Source organism: Lissotriton vulgaris, chromosome 12 (assembly GCF_964263255.1).
Source record: "Lissotriton vulgaris chromosome 12, aLisVul1.2, whole genome shotgun sequence".
NCBI lineage: Eukaryota > Metazoa > Chordata > Amphibia > Caudata > Salamandridae > Lissotriton > Lissotriton vulgaris.
The window spans coordinates 127,541,209-127,560,428 of record NC_141700.1 but is presented as its reverse complement, the minus strand read 5'-3'; the positions used below and the strand labels follow the sequence as shown (position 1 = coordinate 127,560,428).

At 44.6% G+C, this 19,220-nt stretch overlaps 1 protein-coding gene across 1 annotated transcript in view; it reads left to right on the top strand.

The window, feature by feature from the left end:
* LOC147673623 (cocaine- and amphetamine-regulated transcript protein-like) overlaps positions 1 to 16,021 on the top strand; it is a 30,141-nt gene extending 14,120 nt beyond the window's left edge. Inside the window, exon 3 of the mRNA XM_086947538.1 lies at positions 14,854 to 16,021. Coding sequence (XP_086803664.1) covers positions 14,854 to 14,961 — 108 coding nt within the window. The 3' untranslated portion in view covers positions 14,962 to 16,021. The remainder of the gene's footprint in view (positions 1 to 14,853) is intronic.
* The last annotated feature ends 3,199 nt before the right edge of the window (positions 16,022 to 19,220 follow it).

The window sequence follows — 19,220 nt, the reverse complement described above, 5'->3', positions numbered from 1 at the left end:
GGCACAAGTCCCCCAAAAAAGTGGAGGGACGCTGACGTCACGACAGGAAGTGACGCCACGAAAGGTGGCTTGCACCATCAAACTCATTGCCTCCCCTCGCTCACCCCTTAGATGCGATTGCATCAGAGAAGCCAGCGCGTGAGCAGCGTTCTGAATGAGCTCCGATCTTGCCCCAGAGAGGCCAAAGTGTGAATGTGTGGCTAAATTTATCGAGCTCCCGGTAAAATAAGTGGGGGGACACCGTCCACCCGCGTGGTACCCCGACTCGAGCTCTGCATAAAATACAATGAAACAAATCTAAAGGAACCCAAGAAGATCCAGGATTGTTATATACTCCTGACTGTATGGTGACTGCCAACAAATTGTCCCAAATCAACACACTAATTGTTAGTATACTTATGTTGTGATTATTTGCATGGCTCACTTGTCCGAGACCAGTGCTACGGCTGTGCTATGGGGGAAGAATACTTGAGCTGTGACTATCCCTTGATGTATGGTGCTGGCACAATGCCCAGCTTTATTTTTTATTTTTACCTTGCAAAAATAGATTTTAGACAATATTATCATTTATGGTCTTACATTATAACCTCATTTGTGCTTCTAGCACAGGCACAAATGCCTGGATCGGAGTATTAAATAGCATAGATTTTGCATAATTTGGAATTATGTAAAAAAAGACCAGGCAATATTCTCAGAGACCTGGGCAAGCCATTCTGTTATTGTCGTAGCAGCTGCGGCAGCCGCGGTACAGCTGAAGATAAAGTGCCTCTTCTCCTAACGACACCAATCCGCAAACTTAATTTAGCAAAGGCCGCAATCGATATTTGAGTCTTGGATCTTGCCCAGGATGCATTGAGGCGGCCTGAACACTCCCATTGGCCTGTGTGCCACAACACCCCAGCTTTTCACTCATTGTTGTTTTTGTTATTTGGCATTTGTATAGGGCACACTCTGCCATTAATATGGCATTATGGCACCATCTGTGTCAGAGGGTAACTTATCAGTGCTCTCTCTTTAAAAATGATGTATGTGAGTTGGCAACCCCAATTGGTAAGGACTTTAACCCCTTTATAAGTGGAGTGGTGTGGCTCACTGGTTAGTGGCGGCAGACCTGGGAGCAGAAGTCGGCCGGGACCAGGGTTCAATTCCCGACGCGGCAGGGTCGTGGACTTTGGTCAGCGGACTCGATAATTCTCGCTTCGGTGCCTACTCTAACCATGGGTCCCACTCGGCAACTCTGGGCATCAGCTTGCCTAATCTCCACAAACGGCCCCTCCAACGCCGGGGATGCCTGGCTCCACCTTGGGGACTCCCAGCAGGGACCATCCCACAGGGAAAGCCAGGACGGGTTCCCCAGCGTTACACAGCGCCAGGAAACCTCCGGGTAACAGTGCGCTTTACAAGCTCAAACATAATAATAATAATAATAATAATAAGTCCCTGGTTAGTAGGACCAGAGGTACCCAGGACATGGGTACTAAAGGGGTCACCAGGGGCTGAAGCATTGCTTGTGCCAGCCCGAGTGACCCAGGGAAACAGATGACAGCAGGCCTGCCTCACCATGAGTGGCAAAGTCACAACATTATTTTTAATATATGTCAGTCACACCTAAGCTAGGCCTCCTGGCCCATAAGCCAGGGTGCATTATATTAAAGTGTGGATATATACGTGCAAGCTTATATGTCCTTTTAGTAGCCTCCTTCCATTAGGGGCTACCATAAGTGGTCAGGAGTCAGAGGCTAACAGGGACTAGCACCTGGGGTCCAATTGAGATATGTCATATTTAATGTCAAACAATGTGTCTAATTAAACCAAAACTTATTCTAAAGCCGGATGTAATGTGACATGCACCCAGGTGGCTACCTTAATGGTTGCCCACCTGGTTGCCCCAGCCTTTCCTGTGCCCTGGCTGACAGCCTACAGCCTGGGAACCAGGTTCGAGTCTCGCTGGAGGCTCAAACATCCTGTTTCTGGGCAAATCACTTAATCTCCCCGTACCTACCAAAAATGAATGTGTTGCTGTGCAACGTATTTGGTGCACATGTAAAGTGCTCTGAAACCTTCTGGCCGAGCTCGCACTATATAAAAACTGCAACAACAAAAAAAGACAGGAATCTGACCCTCTGCCAGGAGGTGTGAACACTCCCAGTAGTCATAGACAAAGGCCCGACCGCGAAGGAGGCGACACATCCCTCCCTGGCAGGAAGGCTCGTGAAGTGGCACATGAAGGCGGGGAGCTTCAAATCTTTCAACAACTCATTGCCCAGACATCAAATTAAGGGATAGTACGTGTCTAGATGTAGTACATGTTCTCATAGAAGGAAAGGAAAATTCTATTTTTGTGCGTAAATAACCTCGCAACATGGCACCCACTGAAACCACAACAGCCTTTACACTAAGGTGATAGAGCAAGTGAAGAGAGAACATAGAACCACTGCACTTTAATATACTCACTCCATCCTGGCGCAAACAGTCATTGGACAACACAAAGGGTCTGAAAATCGCAGGTTAATTTCCCCTTCAACTAAACTAAACTGAGAGCATAAGTACCACACTGCATTGATTCCTTAAGCCAGGAGATTCACACAAGGCATCTGGGTGATACAAATGCTAGTTTTCGATACTAACAACAACATGGAGCCTTATGGTAACCCGAAAACAAGAGGTTTGTGCACATTGAAATGTTACCCACCAATGCACAGCGGGTCTGCTATAAAAAATGTGTTAACGTGCCCTTAGCTGACACCCCAGTTATCCAGCTGTCTTCGGTCATTACGCTGATACAGTATACCGGCGTAACAGTAAGTTGATGGACAGAATTCAGAACAATGTCATACATTCACCTCAGTACAGAGATATGGGCCTAAATCCATCGTTTTTTTGCACTCCACACCACCCCAGTTCAGACATGGCCATTTGCAAATCAGTCTGACCATGTGCCTCATGGGAACAGTCCAGCCCGAACTGCCAAGCCATGCCTTCCCTGGACCGGAAACAAGCTTCCAAGGACCGGTTTCTGGCATTCCAGCCGTCTTCAGCCCGGCTTGCTTGAATCCAGTGGTGTGGAGAGCATGGGACTCACGTCTGAGCATACCCATCCCACTCGGGGTGACAAATGCAAAAACCACAGTTGATGGACCACACCACTGGAGTCAAGCTATCCTGGCTGAAGACGGCTGATAGCCAGAAACCGGTCCTAGGATGCTTGATTCCGGTCCAGGAAAGACATGACTTGGCAGTTAGGGCTGGACTGTTCCCATGAGGCACAGGGTCAAGGCTGATTTGCATATGGTCATGTCTGAACTGGGGTGGTGTGGAGTGCATAAAAACAATGGATTTAGGCCCAGATCTCTGTACTGGGGTGAATGTATGACATTGTTCTGCATTCTGTCCATCAATTGTTGTTTTTACAGTAAGGTATATACCCGTCATAAACATTCTCGTGCTACTGTGCACTCAATGGTTATTTAACCTATCTAACTTCAGGTATCAGAACGCTTCTTCTCTAGCACTTCACAGACAACTTTCAAATTTTTGACATTTAGCAGCGATCATCCAATCAGAAGCTCGTAATGTGCGTGAGGTCAGGGTTCAAGGTTCAAACTAGCCAACCCGAACGGTAGCAAGACCCATACACAAATCGAAGGAGACATGGGCTGAGATCTCCTAGCGGAGCATGCTATCACAGGATGCGGAGTTGTGACTGTTGCAAGTCAGGAAATGTAGTCAACAGCAAATGCCTTTCGGAACCTCTGGTGTGCGTAGCTTCCTTTTTCAGTTAGTGTAACATGTGTCACGTAAACGCCTGTTACGGCTCAAACCTGCAAGCTGTAGGCGTTTTCTCCAATTTCGTTACTGAATTCATATATTGACAATGATTCCTGCAATGTATTTAGTAATGTACAGCAGGAAACCAAGAATGGTTGTAATTCAAGATGCATTCATGCGTGCTCGGGCTCATGTCAGAGCCAGTGGGGCAGGCGGATGGAACTCTGTTGCTGGTGGTTCAAATTGAGAGGCAGCGGCTGGAGGCGGCGCAATGCGAAAAACGGCGTAGCCCAGTAGCCCGCACATCTTTTTCAGTGGTAGATTGTGTTGTAGAAATGCTAGTTAACCGTTGCTTTACTGGGAGCTGTGGAAGGATAGTAGTAATTAATCCTTACTCTAGGGGATGGCTAAACCCAGGAAGAGGTATGAAGCATGCAAACTGTGGACAAATATGGAGATAGAATAGGAGAGCAATGGTGGAGCCAGCAAATGGCAAGCCTATGGGTGGGCTGAAGCCCACAAAGTATATACAACATGTATCTTTAAAGCAGCACTTACACTGTCTTGAGCCAAGACTTAAAAATGGAGGAGAAAGCGTGTGAGAACATCTGTTCTGGGGGGAGGGGCCAACTCAGAAAGTAAACATTGAAGGGGGTGGGAAGCAGCAAGGACAAAGGGTAATATTCAAAAACATATATAGCTTTGAAAGTAAAGCACAATATTTATTTTAAAATAGGAGTGTTCAGTGAGAGGAGAGGAAAAGAAATGAGTTTAACAGAGCCATAAGGTCCCATTTGGTTTTAGATTAATCTCAGACTCCTCATTATTGTATTATGATTTCAAAAACCTTGGGGAATTCTGAGCTTTATCTAGGAATTCATTTTTCTTAGATTCATGAATTGAATGGGAAGAGTCCTCAGGTAACAATCTCACATTTTTTACTTCACTCTTTACCATTACATTTATTTATCCTGACCCCAAGACTTTTGTACTCTGATGTAATAGATCCAAGCAAGCATTTGCAAATCAATAGGTCTTGCATTTGCAAGAGTAAGCGCTATTGGTGTTGTAAATGACAATGTGTTTTACCTTTGTGTTTTGGTTTGGAGTGCAATGGCCTTTGGGACCTTATAAGTGTTTATTGATGCAGTACATTATCCTGGGTGTTGTGCCACCAGGGATTGAATAGCTATACAATTACTATACACTGGGCCATGCAGTCCGATTCAGGAATACATGCTTGCCCCTGGAAACATTAATGGACACATTCCAAGGCTTTTTAACGCACAAACAGGAAAACAAGTGCCTTGATGCAAGTCAACAGCACTATAACATTGTGTGTGCAACTGCATCATAAGAGTATTGAACAGCCTGAAGAATCAGCGTTAGGGGCAAGTTATGCTTTACGCAATAAGATGACAGATTTAACACACCTTCCACTGAAAACTATGCACTGAATTTATGAACACAATTGTTTGAGCAGTGCATGGACCTTTCTCTATCTGAGTTCATGGACTGCCACTGTTCACTGTGTTGTATTGCAGATTCAAAATAAATGTAACTTCATTACCCTGTCTCCACTTTAAATGAGGACACGTGATGTCTAAATGAAATGGACTCCTATGGCTCCCTCCATGGCTGTAAAGGCCATAACACAATAAAATATAAATTTGCCTTTTCAAGTCCTGTCCAGCAAACACCATAAAAGGAGGCCATCTCCTGACACTGCTGCTGCTCACTCAGGCTCTGCACTGGGGGCTTTACATACCTTCGCTTTTACAGGAGGACAACAAATTGTGCATTATTGAAAACTAATGAAAAGCACATATAACACTATTATTTGAGAGTTAGAGTGTGAAAGACTGATCGAGAAATCATAACGCTTAACAATACAGTTTTCGTTATAAACTATCTTCACATTTTAAGTAATTATTAGATAGATCCTAACGCAAAGTTTTTTCAATTAAAAACAAAAAAAAGTCAACGTTGTATGACAGATGATTGAACCATACACCCTCCCATCACTTCACCTCTCCCCAAAGAGACTTGGGTGGCATGGAGTACTCTATTAATGCAGGAGTAAAACAACTTAAAATGACCTACCAAAATTAAGTGTAGCCTATCAAAGGTACGAACGTATTTTTTATATAACTAATATTTATACTGGGCAATCATGGTATTTACCTTACATGGAAAAGCAAAGAGGTTTGGCTTAGTAACAAAAAAACAAAAAAAATATTTGAGGCTTGGCCATAAAGCTAAGCAGATATTAGGGATAAAATCATTAAATAAAAGGTGCAGTATGTTAACATTATTGAGAAAAAATGGAGGGAAGAGGAAAAATAGGGTCCATTCAATTCCCCTATCTTAGTAACTATTAATCAAAAGAGAATGGACACTGGTATCCGCAAAAAAACCAATAGTTTTTTGTATCGTAGACCCTCATAGACTTCCTGGGAAGTGTCAAAGCGGTATATCTTTTCTCCGCCCCATCAGGAGTCTGGGCATAGTCATCGGATCTACGATTGACGTGCAAATGCCTGCCTCACCAGAGGCTACTTCTGGTATTCTGCAGAAGTGTCCAGAGATGAAAAATGGTTCTTTTCTTAAAAAAGGAACTGGCTAGATCAGAAAATGAAAAATTTTAATAAATACAAAGAAATAGCCACTCTTAGTAAAAATTCAGTGTTGATATGTAAGTAGCTGAGTTATGAGGCTACTATATCTTTCCAGAGGTGTCGACATGTTTCAGCTCTACAAGGCCCACAGGGGTCAGGGGAGCTTTCGTCAGGACATAAAACAAAACACGAAACAAAAAAGGGGGGGATCGCTATGTCTAACGCACACTCCTTATGTGTGGGTTAAATTTACAGAAAGGCTGGAATTTCCAAACTGTGAAGAAAGAAACCAACAGATACTACTATAAGATGCTGCAGTGATCAAGCTTAGCAGACATAAGCACATAGTAAACAAGCAATCATTATTTGCTAATAACGACTAACCTAAGTTTGAAGGCTAATCTGTGTTCATTTTTTGAAAATACAGAGAGGGAGTGGGAGAAACAAACGAGGGCTGGTAAGGGAGTGGTCATTTGGTAATGAGGTTCTATATCTAGACTCGATGGTGTGTAAGTCTAGAAGCTCTAGGTGCAAAGTTAAGGGTGTTATTTTAGAGACTGGAGGCAACAGGATGTCTGTTGTTGCCATCATGAGCTCTTGTGCTCATTGTTATTAGAAACGGAGGTACGGGAGCTGAAAACTCAAGTGTAACTGCGTGTCTCTGCATTCCTCGTGCAGTAGTCAGTCAATACGAATGCACATAAATAATGTTCACTTGCACGCTTATAACATAAACTTACAATGCGGCACTGGGTATGCCTGTGGCGGATTAACATTCATAGTTATGTTTAGCCTTCGTATTCCGTCTTTTGCATGCATACAGATTTCACTCGCTCACCCGTTTTAAAGTAAACTTTTAAAGTGCTGGGTCTACCTATGGCGGGTTGGGTTTTTGCGTTATATTCAATAAACACATTTGAAGCAGTTCTTTTATAGTGATTAAATATGGCCTTACACCCCATGCACAGCCCCAAAATGTTACCTTTCGTAGTCCGTAGTAGGACTTCAGCGGGGAGTCAGGGTCGCGGCAGGAAATTATACTGGTGTGGGAAGACACAGGCGTCTCTCGTTAGTAGTGAGCGCTAGTCTTACCTGGGTCTCGGTGTGGAAGGTGTAGACGCCATGCTTACCCATGCGGCCAGTCTCTGAAGCCTTGTGCTGACTCTGCCCCCGGTTATGGGCGGGTTCTGTGATCGGCACTTACTTATTGCGATCATTGCCACTGAAAACGGACTATTTTTCAGTAGTAAGATGGTGGGTAGATTACAGGATAGACCGAGGGGGTTATCATTTCTAAATTTACAAAATGTGGATATTGTATTGTGCTCGTAAATATCAGAAGAATAATATTAAATTAAATTCTCGTTTTACGGCAAGATTAGTCACCATGGTCATGTAAAGTCGGGTAACTCATTTCAGTTTGGAAGCACATTTTTTTACGTGTCCACATTAGTATGGTTAGGCAAGATGAGGACATACTGTGTTGCACTTTATATCACGAGTACAATTGGTGCCAAGGAATGTGATCATTCATTCCTAATTCATCAGTTTTTAGGCGGTCCACCCATCTTTGCTCTTTATTGAAAAGAATCCGTTCTGCATTATGGTCTTTCACTTGTAACATTTCTAATACAGTCCATTTCAAATCGTCACATGTGTGACCTGCTTCCACAAAGTGTGTACACAATTTTGTTGTACTCTTTTTCAATCTGACGTTGCTCCGGTGTTCCCCTATCCGGAGTTTGACTTTTCGGCAGGTCATGCCGATGTATTGTTTTTGGCAAGGACATGTGATAAGGTATATCACGTGTGAGGAGTTGCAATTTGTATGGCTCCTTTGGGTCCATAGTAGGTCATCTTTCAATTGCAATGTCTTTGTGCAGGTCGTGAATTTACAGACTCCACACGTACCACATGGATAGTGTCCAGTGACCGGCATCATTTGTACATCTCTCATTGTGGGTTTGTTTTGCGTTTTCTTCGGTCTTGTGTGGACAAGGACATCTTTGATATTTTTTGTTCTCTTGTTTGCGAACCTTGGCTTGGGCCACTTCAGCGTTCCAGATGTCAGGATCTGCCAGTTCTTTCTGATGAGTTTCTGGACATCGTAAGTGGCTGGGCAGAAAGTGGTAACACACGTGACCAGATCTTTAGTTGGTTCTTTCGGTGTGCTTTGTAACAGGCAGTCTCTAGGTTGGTACTTTGCCCGTTTTTCACATTTGGATATTATGGCCGGTGTATAGTTCCTCTTTCTCAGCTTTTGGCATAGAACCTTCGCTTGTTGTTTGTAATCTTCCTTTTTGCTACAGTTTCGTTTGTGTCGCAAGAATTGGCTGTATGGAAGATTGTCCCGTAAGGGACGGGGATGATAGCTGTAATAGGACAGTAAGCAGTTCTTAGCTGTTGGTTTTGTAAATGTCCTCGTTTCCAATTTGACATCCTGTTGCCTCCAGTCTCTAAAATAACACCCTTAACTTTGCACCTAGAGCTTCTAGACTTACACACCATCGAGTCTAGATATAGAACCTCATTACCAAATGACCACTCCCTTACCAGCCCTCGTTTGTTTCTCCCACTCCCTCTCTGTATTTTCAAAAAATGAACACAGATTAGCCTTCAAACTTAGGTTAGTCGTTATTAGCAAATAATGATTGCTTGTTTACTATGTGCTTATGTCTGCTAAGCTTGATCACTGCAGCATCTTATAGTAGTATCTGTTGGTTTCTTTCTTCACAGTTTGGAAATTCCAGCCTTTCTGTAAATTTAACCCACACATAAGGAGTGTGCGTTAGACATAGCGATCCCCCCCTTTTTTGTTTCGTGTTTTGTTTTATGTCCTGACGAAAGCTCCCCTGACCCCTGTGGGCCTTGTAGAGCTGAAACATGTCGACACCTCTGGAAAGATATAGTAGCCTCATAACTCAGCTACTTACATATCAACACTGAATTTTTACTAAGAGTGGCTATTTCTTTGTATTTATTAAAATTTTTCATTTTCTGATCTAGCCAGTTCCTTTTTTAAGAAAAGAACCATTTTTCATCTCTGGACACTTCTGCAGAATACCAGAAGTAGCCTCTGGTGAGGCAGGCATTTGCACGTCAATCGTAGATCCGATGACTATGCCCAGACTCCTGATGGGGCGGAGAAAAGATATACCGCTTTGACACTTCCCAGGAAGTCTATGAGGGTCTACGATACAAAAAACTATTGGTTTTTTTGCGGATACCAGTGTCCATTCTCTTTTGATTAATAGTATGTTAACATTAACCGCAGTAGGAAATCATGTCATTGTGTGTGCATAGCACAAGCCAGCCCCTAAACATAACATATGTGCTGTGAGAAATGTGTAAAATACAATATATGCAAAGCTCCATGCAAGGGTCATCGGTTCAGATTGCCAGCAGTAAATTAAAAGGTAAGCCTTGATGTAATACTGGTGTGAGGGGTATGAATGAGGTTGGGTAGCATTGAACAGGGAAGTAAAGCGAGTATGAGGCAGGTGGAGATGTGCACCTGGAGCACCGCTACGACTGAGGTGTGAGTCTACGTCAGGACCGTTGTGAATGAGTTTGCGCCAGGAGGTACGGTAATGACCCTAAGAGGATTATGGTAAGCGCTACTTCCGCACGTGAACCCTTGGGACCCGTTATGTCCCAGGCACATTTCAGCGCAGCGAGCTCTCACCTTGATGCAGCATGGTGATGGTATGATTAGCATTGGTAGAGCCAACATTGAAGGAAACGACGACTGACGCGTTGTGCATTGCTACGTGTCGGATCTTGTCCCGGTAGGTACAGTTGCCCTTGGGGATAAGAGCACTCAGCTCAGGGGAAGGTTTGGCATGGTGAAGTGTGTGCTGTGCAGGCCACAGGCCAGCCGGTCCTGGGCTGTTGGCATGACTGCAACCCCTTGGACATCCTGTTTGTGAGAGTGTTCCCCATAGTGGCCACACTTGCTTTTCTTGGAGCACAGCTCTCCCAAGACAGGGTCTTCCTTTTCAGCCACCATGAAGTCCAGGCACAGCAGATGCATGAAGCAGCAGGATGAGAGCAGCCATGCTGAGGACGCCAGGCTATGGCACGCCTGCACCAGAGACACCGGGGTCATGGCGGGCATCTCTCTATCTGTGTCGATGTCTGGGGTCAGGGCTAGCTGCTGCATGGCTGTGTGGCTTGTTGAAAGAATGCTCCCTGCCCCAATGGAGAGCAAGGAAAACACTGAGGCGAAATGTGCGCATCCCCTCGTGCAGGTTTACGCTGGTTTTGAAATGCATTAACAGAAGCCGCCAAGGGGGGCAAATTGACAGGGCATGCAGCGAGCTGGGAGAGGTGTTGGGGGTGGATTGCGGAGACGGGTGATGGTGCTGTCCTGGGGCAAGTGCAACTGAGTGCGACTATAACACAAAACAAGCCACAAACAAGATTGGCACAAATCGCGTTGTTGTTCAAGCAGCTGGCAAGCCACAAAAAAAAACTGTGCTCACAGAGTATCATAAATAACTGTTAGTGGAAGAGCACACGTAACAGAGGCAATCCGTATGGGAGAATACAAAGGCCAAAAGGAGGGGCTAGTAATCTATTTAACCAAACAAAAGCTGGCACTTACGAAGGACAGAAAGAGGAACCAATTAAAAAGATGGGCAGTGCTCTAAGCCCATATTCTAGATACAGGATGTCTTGAAGGGACAGCGCATGCACTGCCTTGGCGAGACCTAAAAACACAACATGCCACCAAGATATAGTGGCTTTTGAGCAGCCAGGGCTGTGTTCCTGGGAATACTTCAGAAACGGTGGGTGAGGAAAGAGGGACCCTGAAGGGGTGAAGCCAACCAGGATAGAGACTGTTTAGGAGAGTCTTTGGAATTTGTCTTATCTATGGATAATCCAAAATCAAAATCACTTCATAGAAAGATCTTGGATCAATGTGTGCTCAGAAAGCATGGTGCACTCACGGAATACAATGCAGGCCAGAGGGTGTTTGGTAGACACAGGACATGTCAGATGGTGCTTAGGGATGCTTGGGGACATGATGTTGTTAAGGATGTTCTCATGGACATGAAGTATTTTAGAGGGTGTTCAGAGGGCATGGTATAGGCCAAAGGATGCTCAGAAGGGGTGATGAAAGTCAAAGCAACTCAGAAGCGAAAGTGCAGGCAGAGGGCGCTCAGCGGGTACAGCACAGATGAAAGGGTACTTAGACGGCACATTCAAAGCAAATCAGAGGAGACACAACTGGCCAATGGAGGCGCAAAGTGCGTGGCACATTTTTAAGGGCACTCAGAGTACACTGTGAAGGCACTATCCTGAGTAGAGGCAGTGCAGGTTATTGGGTGCTTGGAGGACACTGCAGGTCAAAGTGTGCTCAGAGTATATTGTGATGGAAAGGGACCTTAGTGGAAACAGTACTGGTCAAAGGGTGCTCAGAGGGCACTGTGAAGGGGAGTAAGCCTCAGTGGTGACAGTGCAAGTTAAAGCATGCTCAGAGGACACATTGAAGATCAGAGGATGCTCAGAGGACACATTGAAGAACAAAGGATGCTCAGAGGACACATTGAAGAACAAATGATGCTCAGACATTAAAGAACAAAGGATGCTCAGAGGACACATTGAAGATCAAAGGATGCTCAGAGGACACATGGAAGAACAAAGGATGCTCAGAGGACACATTGAAGATCAGAGGATGCTCGGAGGACACATTGAAGATCAGATGATGCTCAGAGGACACATTGAAGATCAAAGGATGCTCAGAGGACACATTGAAGATCAGAGGAGGCTCAGAGGACACATTGAAGAACAAAGGATGCTCAGAGGACACATTGAAGAACAAAGGATGCTCAGAGGACACATTGAAGATCAAAGGATGCTCAGAAGACACATTGAAGATCAGAGGATGCTCAGAGGACACATTGAAGAACAAAGGATGCTCCGAGGACACATTGATGATTAAAGGATTCTCAGAGGACACATTGAAGATCAAAGGATACACAGAGGACACATTGAAGATATCAAAGGATGCTCAGAGGACACATTGAAGAACAAAGGATGCTCAGAGGACACATTGAAGATTAAAGGATGCTCAGAGGACACATTGAAAAACAAAGGAGGCTCAGAGGACACATTGAAGATCAAAGGATGCTCAGAGGACACATTGAAGATCAAAGGATGCTCAGAGGACACATTGAAGATCAGAGGATGCTCAGAGGACACATTGAAGATCAAAGGATGCTCAGAGGACACATTGAAGATATCAAAGGATGCTCAGAGGACACATTGAAGATCAGAGGATGCTCAGAGGACACATTGAAGATCAAAGAAATGCTCAGAGGACACATTGAAGATCAAAGGATGCTCAGACATTAAAGAACAAGGGATGCTCAGAGGACACATTGAAGATCAAAGGAGGCTCAGAGGACACATTGAAGATCAGAGGATGCTCAGAGGACACATTGAAGAACAAAGGATGCTCAGACATTAAAGAACAAGGGATGCTCAGAGGACACATTGAAGATCAAAGGATGCTCAGAGGACACATTGAAGAACAAAGGATGCTCAGAGGACACATTGAAGATCAAATGATGCTCAGAGGACACATTGAAGATCAGAGGATGCTCAGAGGACACATTGAAGAACAAAGGATGCTCAGACATTAAAGAACAAAGGATGCTCAGAGGACACATTGAAGATCAAATGATGCTCAGAGGACACATTGAAGATCAAATGATGCTCAGAGGACACATTGAAGATATCAACGGATGCTCAGAGGACACATTGAAGAACAAAGGATGCTCAGAGGACACATTGAAGATCAAAGGATGCGCAGAGGACACATTGAAGATCAAAGGATGCTCAGAGGACACATTGAAGATCAAAGGATGCTCAGAGGACACATTGAAGATCAGAGGATGCTCAGAGGACACATTGAAGATCAAAGGATGCTGAGAGGACACATTGAAGATCAAAGGATGCTGAGAGGACACATTGAAGAACAAAGGATGCTCAGAGGATACATTGAAGATCAGAATATGCTCAGAGGACACATTGAAGAACAAAGGATGCTTAGAGGACACATTAAAGATCAAAGGATGCTCAGAGGACACATTGAAGATCAAAGGATGCTCAGAGGACACATTGAAGATCAAAGGATGCTCAGAGGACACATTGAAGAACAAAGGAAGCTCAGAGGACACATTGAAGATCAAAGGATGCTCAGAAAGCACAGTGAAGGTCACATGGAGGTTAGAGGAGGCACTGCAAGTCAGAGGGCGCCCAGTGGGTGCAGTGCAAGTGAAAGGGAACTCAGAGGGCACGGTGAGGGTCAAGAGGCCAAAAAACAGAAAGTGCGGGTCAGAGGGCAGTCACAGAAAACAATGAAGGTCACAGGGTCTGCAGAGCCCACCGTGCAGTACAAAAGGTTACTATGTTTGGGTTAAAGGGTGCCTTGAGGGCACAGTGCAGGCCAGAGAGGAACCTGATGCGAAGCACTGTGCCAGCAGGGGATGCTTGGGGTTTGCAGTGTAGGGCAGAAGGCGCTTCTATAAATGTAAAGCACATCATCAGGCATAAATCCACCCGACTGCACGTGTAGCAAGTCATGTATGGGGTAATCACCACACGCTCATGGATGGTGCCTGAATCAGAAGAACGAGAGAGGAGGGACTACTGTGTGAGGGATCTGATCGAGGTGATCACAGGGTAAGGGTAAGCCCTAAAGTTTTTTGTTAAATTTAAGGGGCTAATGGGGGTCACCAGTTTCGCGTCACAATTGCATTCATGCCAACAGACCTGGTTCAAGTATGAGACTCCCTATTTTGTAAGCCCAGATGACTTTATATTAGCAGTCTCTCGCGTACAACTGCCCCTGCTTCAATATAAGTCAATGAGAAAATAAATACCCGCAAATGTTTATTTAAAAAAAAAAAAAACTTTTTCCAGTTTCAAAATGTTGACACATATACCAGTATCTGCCATGATGACTCTACTCTTGCCACAAGGAAGTATAAACAGGTAGTGCGCTCCATACTTCCTGTTCATGATTACATGTTAACATTTTGATATTGGTGGTGTGAACTGCATTATTCGAGACTCTCTTCCCTATTGATTTTCATGCTCTAGTGCTGCCACTTTCAGAGTAGCGGAAATGGAAGTGAAATGTGGCAGGAGACTACACTGGGGGAGGCAAACATGACACCACATATTTATTTACAGACCATTTTGTTACTGTTTTTCTCTTTGCTAACGGTTTATCAATCTCTTTTTCCCTCCTTCCCCATCCAATAATTCCTCTTTTTTGTATTCCCTCTCACTTTTTTTGTATTTCCTCTTTTTCTTTTCTATCCTATCCAATACATTCAATGCACGTTCTCTTCCCCTTTACCTTTTTGTATCTTTATTTATTCTGTCTTCCCTCCATCCTGCACAACTGTCCCGATCCCTCCTCTATGTGCCTCCCTCTGCCCTAAACCCACAGTGCGATGTAGGAGAACGCTGTGCCCTGAAGCACGGACCACGAATTGGAAAACTCTGTGACTGTCTTCGAGGCGCTTCCTGCAACACCTTTCTAATGAGATGCTACTAGGACTTCCCCGGGCGGTGTTCTTCATGTTATATCTGTACCTGTGGACTTCTGTGCCTCATATCTGTGTCTGTGATGACTATGTCCCCCATGAACTTCTCTCTTTAGCACCCTCTGCTCTTATCCCAATCTCCCACAGGTCCTCACCTCTTTTGAGACACTCCTTGCCAAAGCCCTGTGGCATTGGCAATGCAGTTAGGAGGTAAGTATTTAAGTGTGCTGAATCGCATGATCCACAGGCGGCAGGAGTCTGCTCCCGATAGCAACGACGCCAGGTCTGTGCCCCATGACAATGTTGTAGGATCTGCTCCCTGGATCCATGTTATAGGATCCAGCGCATGCACCTAGGATCCACTCCCTAGATTAGAGTTCACGCCATGTGCTTTTATACCAGTGATCCCAAGATCACCCGTGTCGCACCAGAGTTCGAACCTTAGTTTCATTTTCCTACACACCAGTCATGGAGTTACCTTCTACAGTGCAACACTGCATAGCTAACAAGCCGCAGGGGGCGGAAGAGCCCTTCTGCAAACCCAAAAGTCCAGAGCACTGCCACCATCGGACCCTTCAACCATTGCCTGCAAGAACCAACCAATCCCGTCAAGACTTGAGAGCCAGCAACTTGAGTCCTTGTTGGTAAGATCCAAACCACCGGGCCCTCATGGAAGGGGATCTGGGATTACCATTTCCAAAATGCAGACTTTGAGGATGCAACCACTCATACTCCTCCCAGGAGAATAATGAGTTGTTTAGAGAAGAGAACCACTCAAACCCGTAATCCAGATGGTATTACATGTATCACACAATCAGATACACATATGTGTCAAACAGTTGTGGGGCGCTTCTCCATAAATCACAGAACTGATTGTATGTACAGCAAGACTTGCCGCTGCACCGTCAATTGGTTCACTTGTGCTTCTCTCTTTACCAATCAATGGGTCTCCTTTGCTGTCTTATAAATACATTCCCTTTAAATGTAAAGAAATCTGGGCCCTTTCTATTCAATTCTAGCGCCTGTGAGTGCAACACTGAGTTCACAACAGCTTCTGAACCATCAACTGCCACAATATCAAATATCAAAGTGAATACTGTTATAGGAACTGCTGTAAGAAATGTTCTGCTTCAAAAACATGTTTTTACATCCTAAAACATGTGAAACCATGTAATAACAAGCATTAGCAATTTAAATGTGTGTAGCTTGCATTGTAATGTATTCCTGCAATACACTCAAGTGGGTACAGGTTGGTGCCATTATTCCATGCATGCAAAATTGTGAAATAGAAAATGACAATAAGAAGAAGTGCAGGTGTATCACTGATTGTTCACATTTTGTAACAATCAGTGACACACCTGCACTTATGTTGATGAGATTAGCACCCACATCAGACACCTAAACCTGTATATAAAAATGGCAGGATTTTTGGAGAAAACTTACATTGTCATCTTGCGGTTACACAAATGGGGCCCTTGAGCTTTCACTGCAAGAAACAGTTGTCCAAACCTCCTTGAGGAGTAAACACACAAAATAGATTGAGATACATACACATATTATCTTTTTATCTATAGGATTCATGTTGTTCTCTGTTATTCATAGTCATTTACTTGTACATAAAGCCGGGAATACAAAAAACACAAGTCCTCTTCCTCCCCCCCATGCTCCTCTACACCCTGAGTGTGGAGAGACCTTACCCAGATGTCTGTTCCCCCAGCTGCTGTTTCCTGCCACTTGACTGTTCTGTGCCTGTTTGTTCACCTGTTACCAATGGATCACGTTTTATGTGTGTGAAAATAAATTTTTTTGTTAAAAAACCCAAATAAATGAAACTGTCAGACCCCATCAAAGATTCTTAATTCTTGTTCTAAATGAAGACTTAATAAGTGCTTAAAAGTGTCTAATTGCCGTTTCTTCTATTGTTATATTAAAAAAACAAAGTTCGAGATCACCTCTTTATTTTCAGATACACGGTTTGCTTTTCATCATGCTCAGTTTATAATGCAAAGCTGTTTCGATAATGTCCAGCCCCCTGATTGACAGTTTCCATTATGCCCAGTTAGCACCACATATGTTTTCAATGTGTTCAACAATACTTTTCTTGACTGTTTGCTGCATGTCCATGGCCACCTGGCACTGTCCACCACAGACACCTTTACTGGTTGCCATTGTGACGTGGTAGCCCATCTTGACTAGTACCCATGGTGCCCATCATGCGCTGTATCCAGGTGTACCTTATGCCCAGGCAGCACATCACTGCCATTTCTGATAATACTTTCTCACCGTATTAAAGTTTAAATTAAGCTGTTTAATTAACATTGGTCCTTAGTGCTCGTTTCGCCCATCCCGCTCAATGTTCAATATGTCCATGTAGCCAAGGCTGTTGGGTTTCCATCTAGCTGAGCCAGCTGCGTAATGTTTGATTATATTACAACCAGTTTACATTACTTCCACTATTAGCATCACTAATACTTTGCAAAATGGCCCATTGTGCCCAGTTAGCACAGCATGATCACTTGCCACGGTATCCAATTAGCGCATCATGACTAGCTGCCACGGTGTCCGGATAGCACATCATGCCTTGTTGCCACTGTGTCCAGTTGGCGCATCATGACTAGTTACCATTGTGTCCAGTTAGCGCATCATGACTAGTCGCCACTGTGTCCACTTAGCGCATCATGATTAGTTGCCAGATTGTCCAGTAAGAGCATCATGACTAAATGCCACTGTGTCCAGTTAGCGTATCATGACTAGCTGCCATTGTGCCCAGTTAGCACATCATGACTAGTTGCCAGAGTGTCCAGTTAGCGCATCATGACTAGTGCCACTGAATGCAGTTGAGCACATCATGACTAGTTGCTACTGTGTCCCGTTAGCGCATCATCACTAGCTGCCACTGTGTCCAGTTAGCGCATCATGACTAGGTGCCACCGTGTCCAGTTAGCGTATCATGACTAGCTGCCACTGTGTCCAGTTAGCGCATCATGACTGGGTGCCACTGTGTCCAGTTAGCGTATCATGACTAGCTGCTACTGGGTCCAGTTAGCACATCATGATTAGTTGCCAGAGTGTCCAGTTAGTGCATTATGACTAGTGCCACTGAATGCAGTTGAGCACATCATGACTAGTTGCCACTGTGTCCAGTTAGCGCATCATGACTAGCTGCCACTGTGTCCAGTTAGTGCATCATGACTAGGTGCCACTGTGTCCAGTTAGCGCATCATGACTAGGTGCCACCGTGTCCAGTTAGCGTATCATGACTAGCTGCCACTGTGTCCAGTTAGCGCATCATGACTGGGTGCCACTGTGTCCAGTTAGCGTATCATGACTAGCTGCTACTGGGTCCAGTTAGCACATCATGATTAGTTGCCAGAGTGTCCAGTTAGTGCATTATGACTAGTGCCACTGAATGCAGTTGAGCACATCATGACTAGTTGCCACTGTGTCCAGTTAGCGCATCATGACTAGCTGCCACTGTGTCCAGTTAGTGCATCATGACTAGGTGCCACTGTGTCCAGTTAGCGCATCATGACTAGGTGCCACTGTGTCCAGTTAGCGCATCATGACTAGCTGCCACTGTGTCCAGTTAGCGCATCATGACTAGCTGCCACTGTGTCCAGTTAGCGCATCATGACTAGGTGCCACTGTGTCCTATTAGATCATCATGAGTAATTGTTATTGCGCTCAGTTATCACATCATGATGATTTGCCAATATCAGACTTACATGTGCTATGTTTAAAGGGAATGCCGGATTTCCTGTCTTGGAACGTGGCTGGCATGGATGGTGAACAGACATATTACAAGCATTGGCAAAGCCAATAGGTTTCACCTATGTGAGAGCTATTGACTTTGCCAATATGTTTTAGCAAAGTTGTGCACCAGAATGGCTAAAAGTTATTGGGAAAAAGAGAGTGGCGTGAAGTGGAGTGCCATAAAGTGGAGTACAATGGAGTGTTATGGAGTGGCGCAGAGTGGCATACTGTAGAGTTGAGTGGCGTGGAGAGGAGAGGAGTGAAGTGGAGTGTAATGGAGTAGCTTCCAGTGTTGTGGAGTGTCGTGGAGGGAGCAAAGGGTCGTAGAGTGGAAGGGCACAGAGTTGAGTGGCGTAGAGTGGAGGACAGTGTCAGAGTAGAGTGTTGTGGAGTGGCATATAGTGTCATGGGGTGGTGTGGAGTGGGGTGGCATAGAGGATGTTGTTTAGAGTGCAGTAGAGTGTTGTAGAGAAGAGTGCCATACAGCCGAGTGGATTAACATAGATTGGAGTGACAT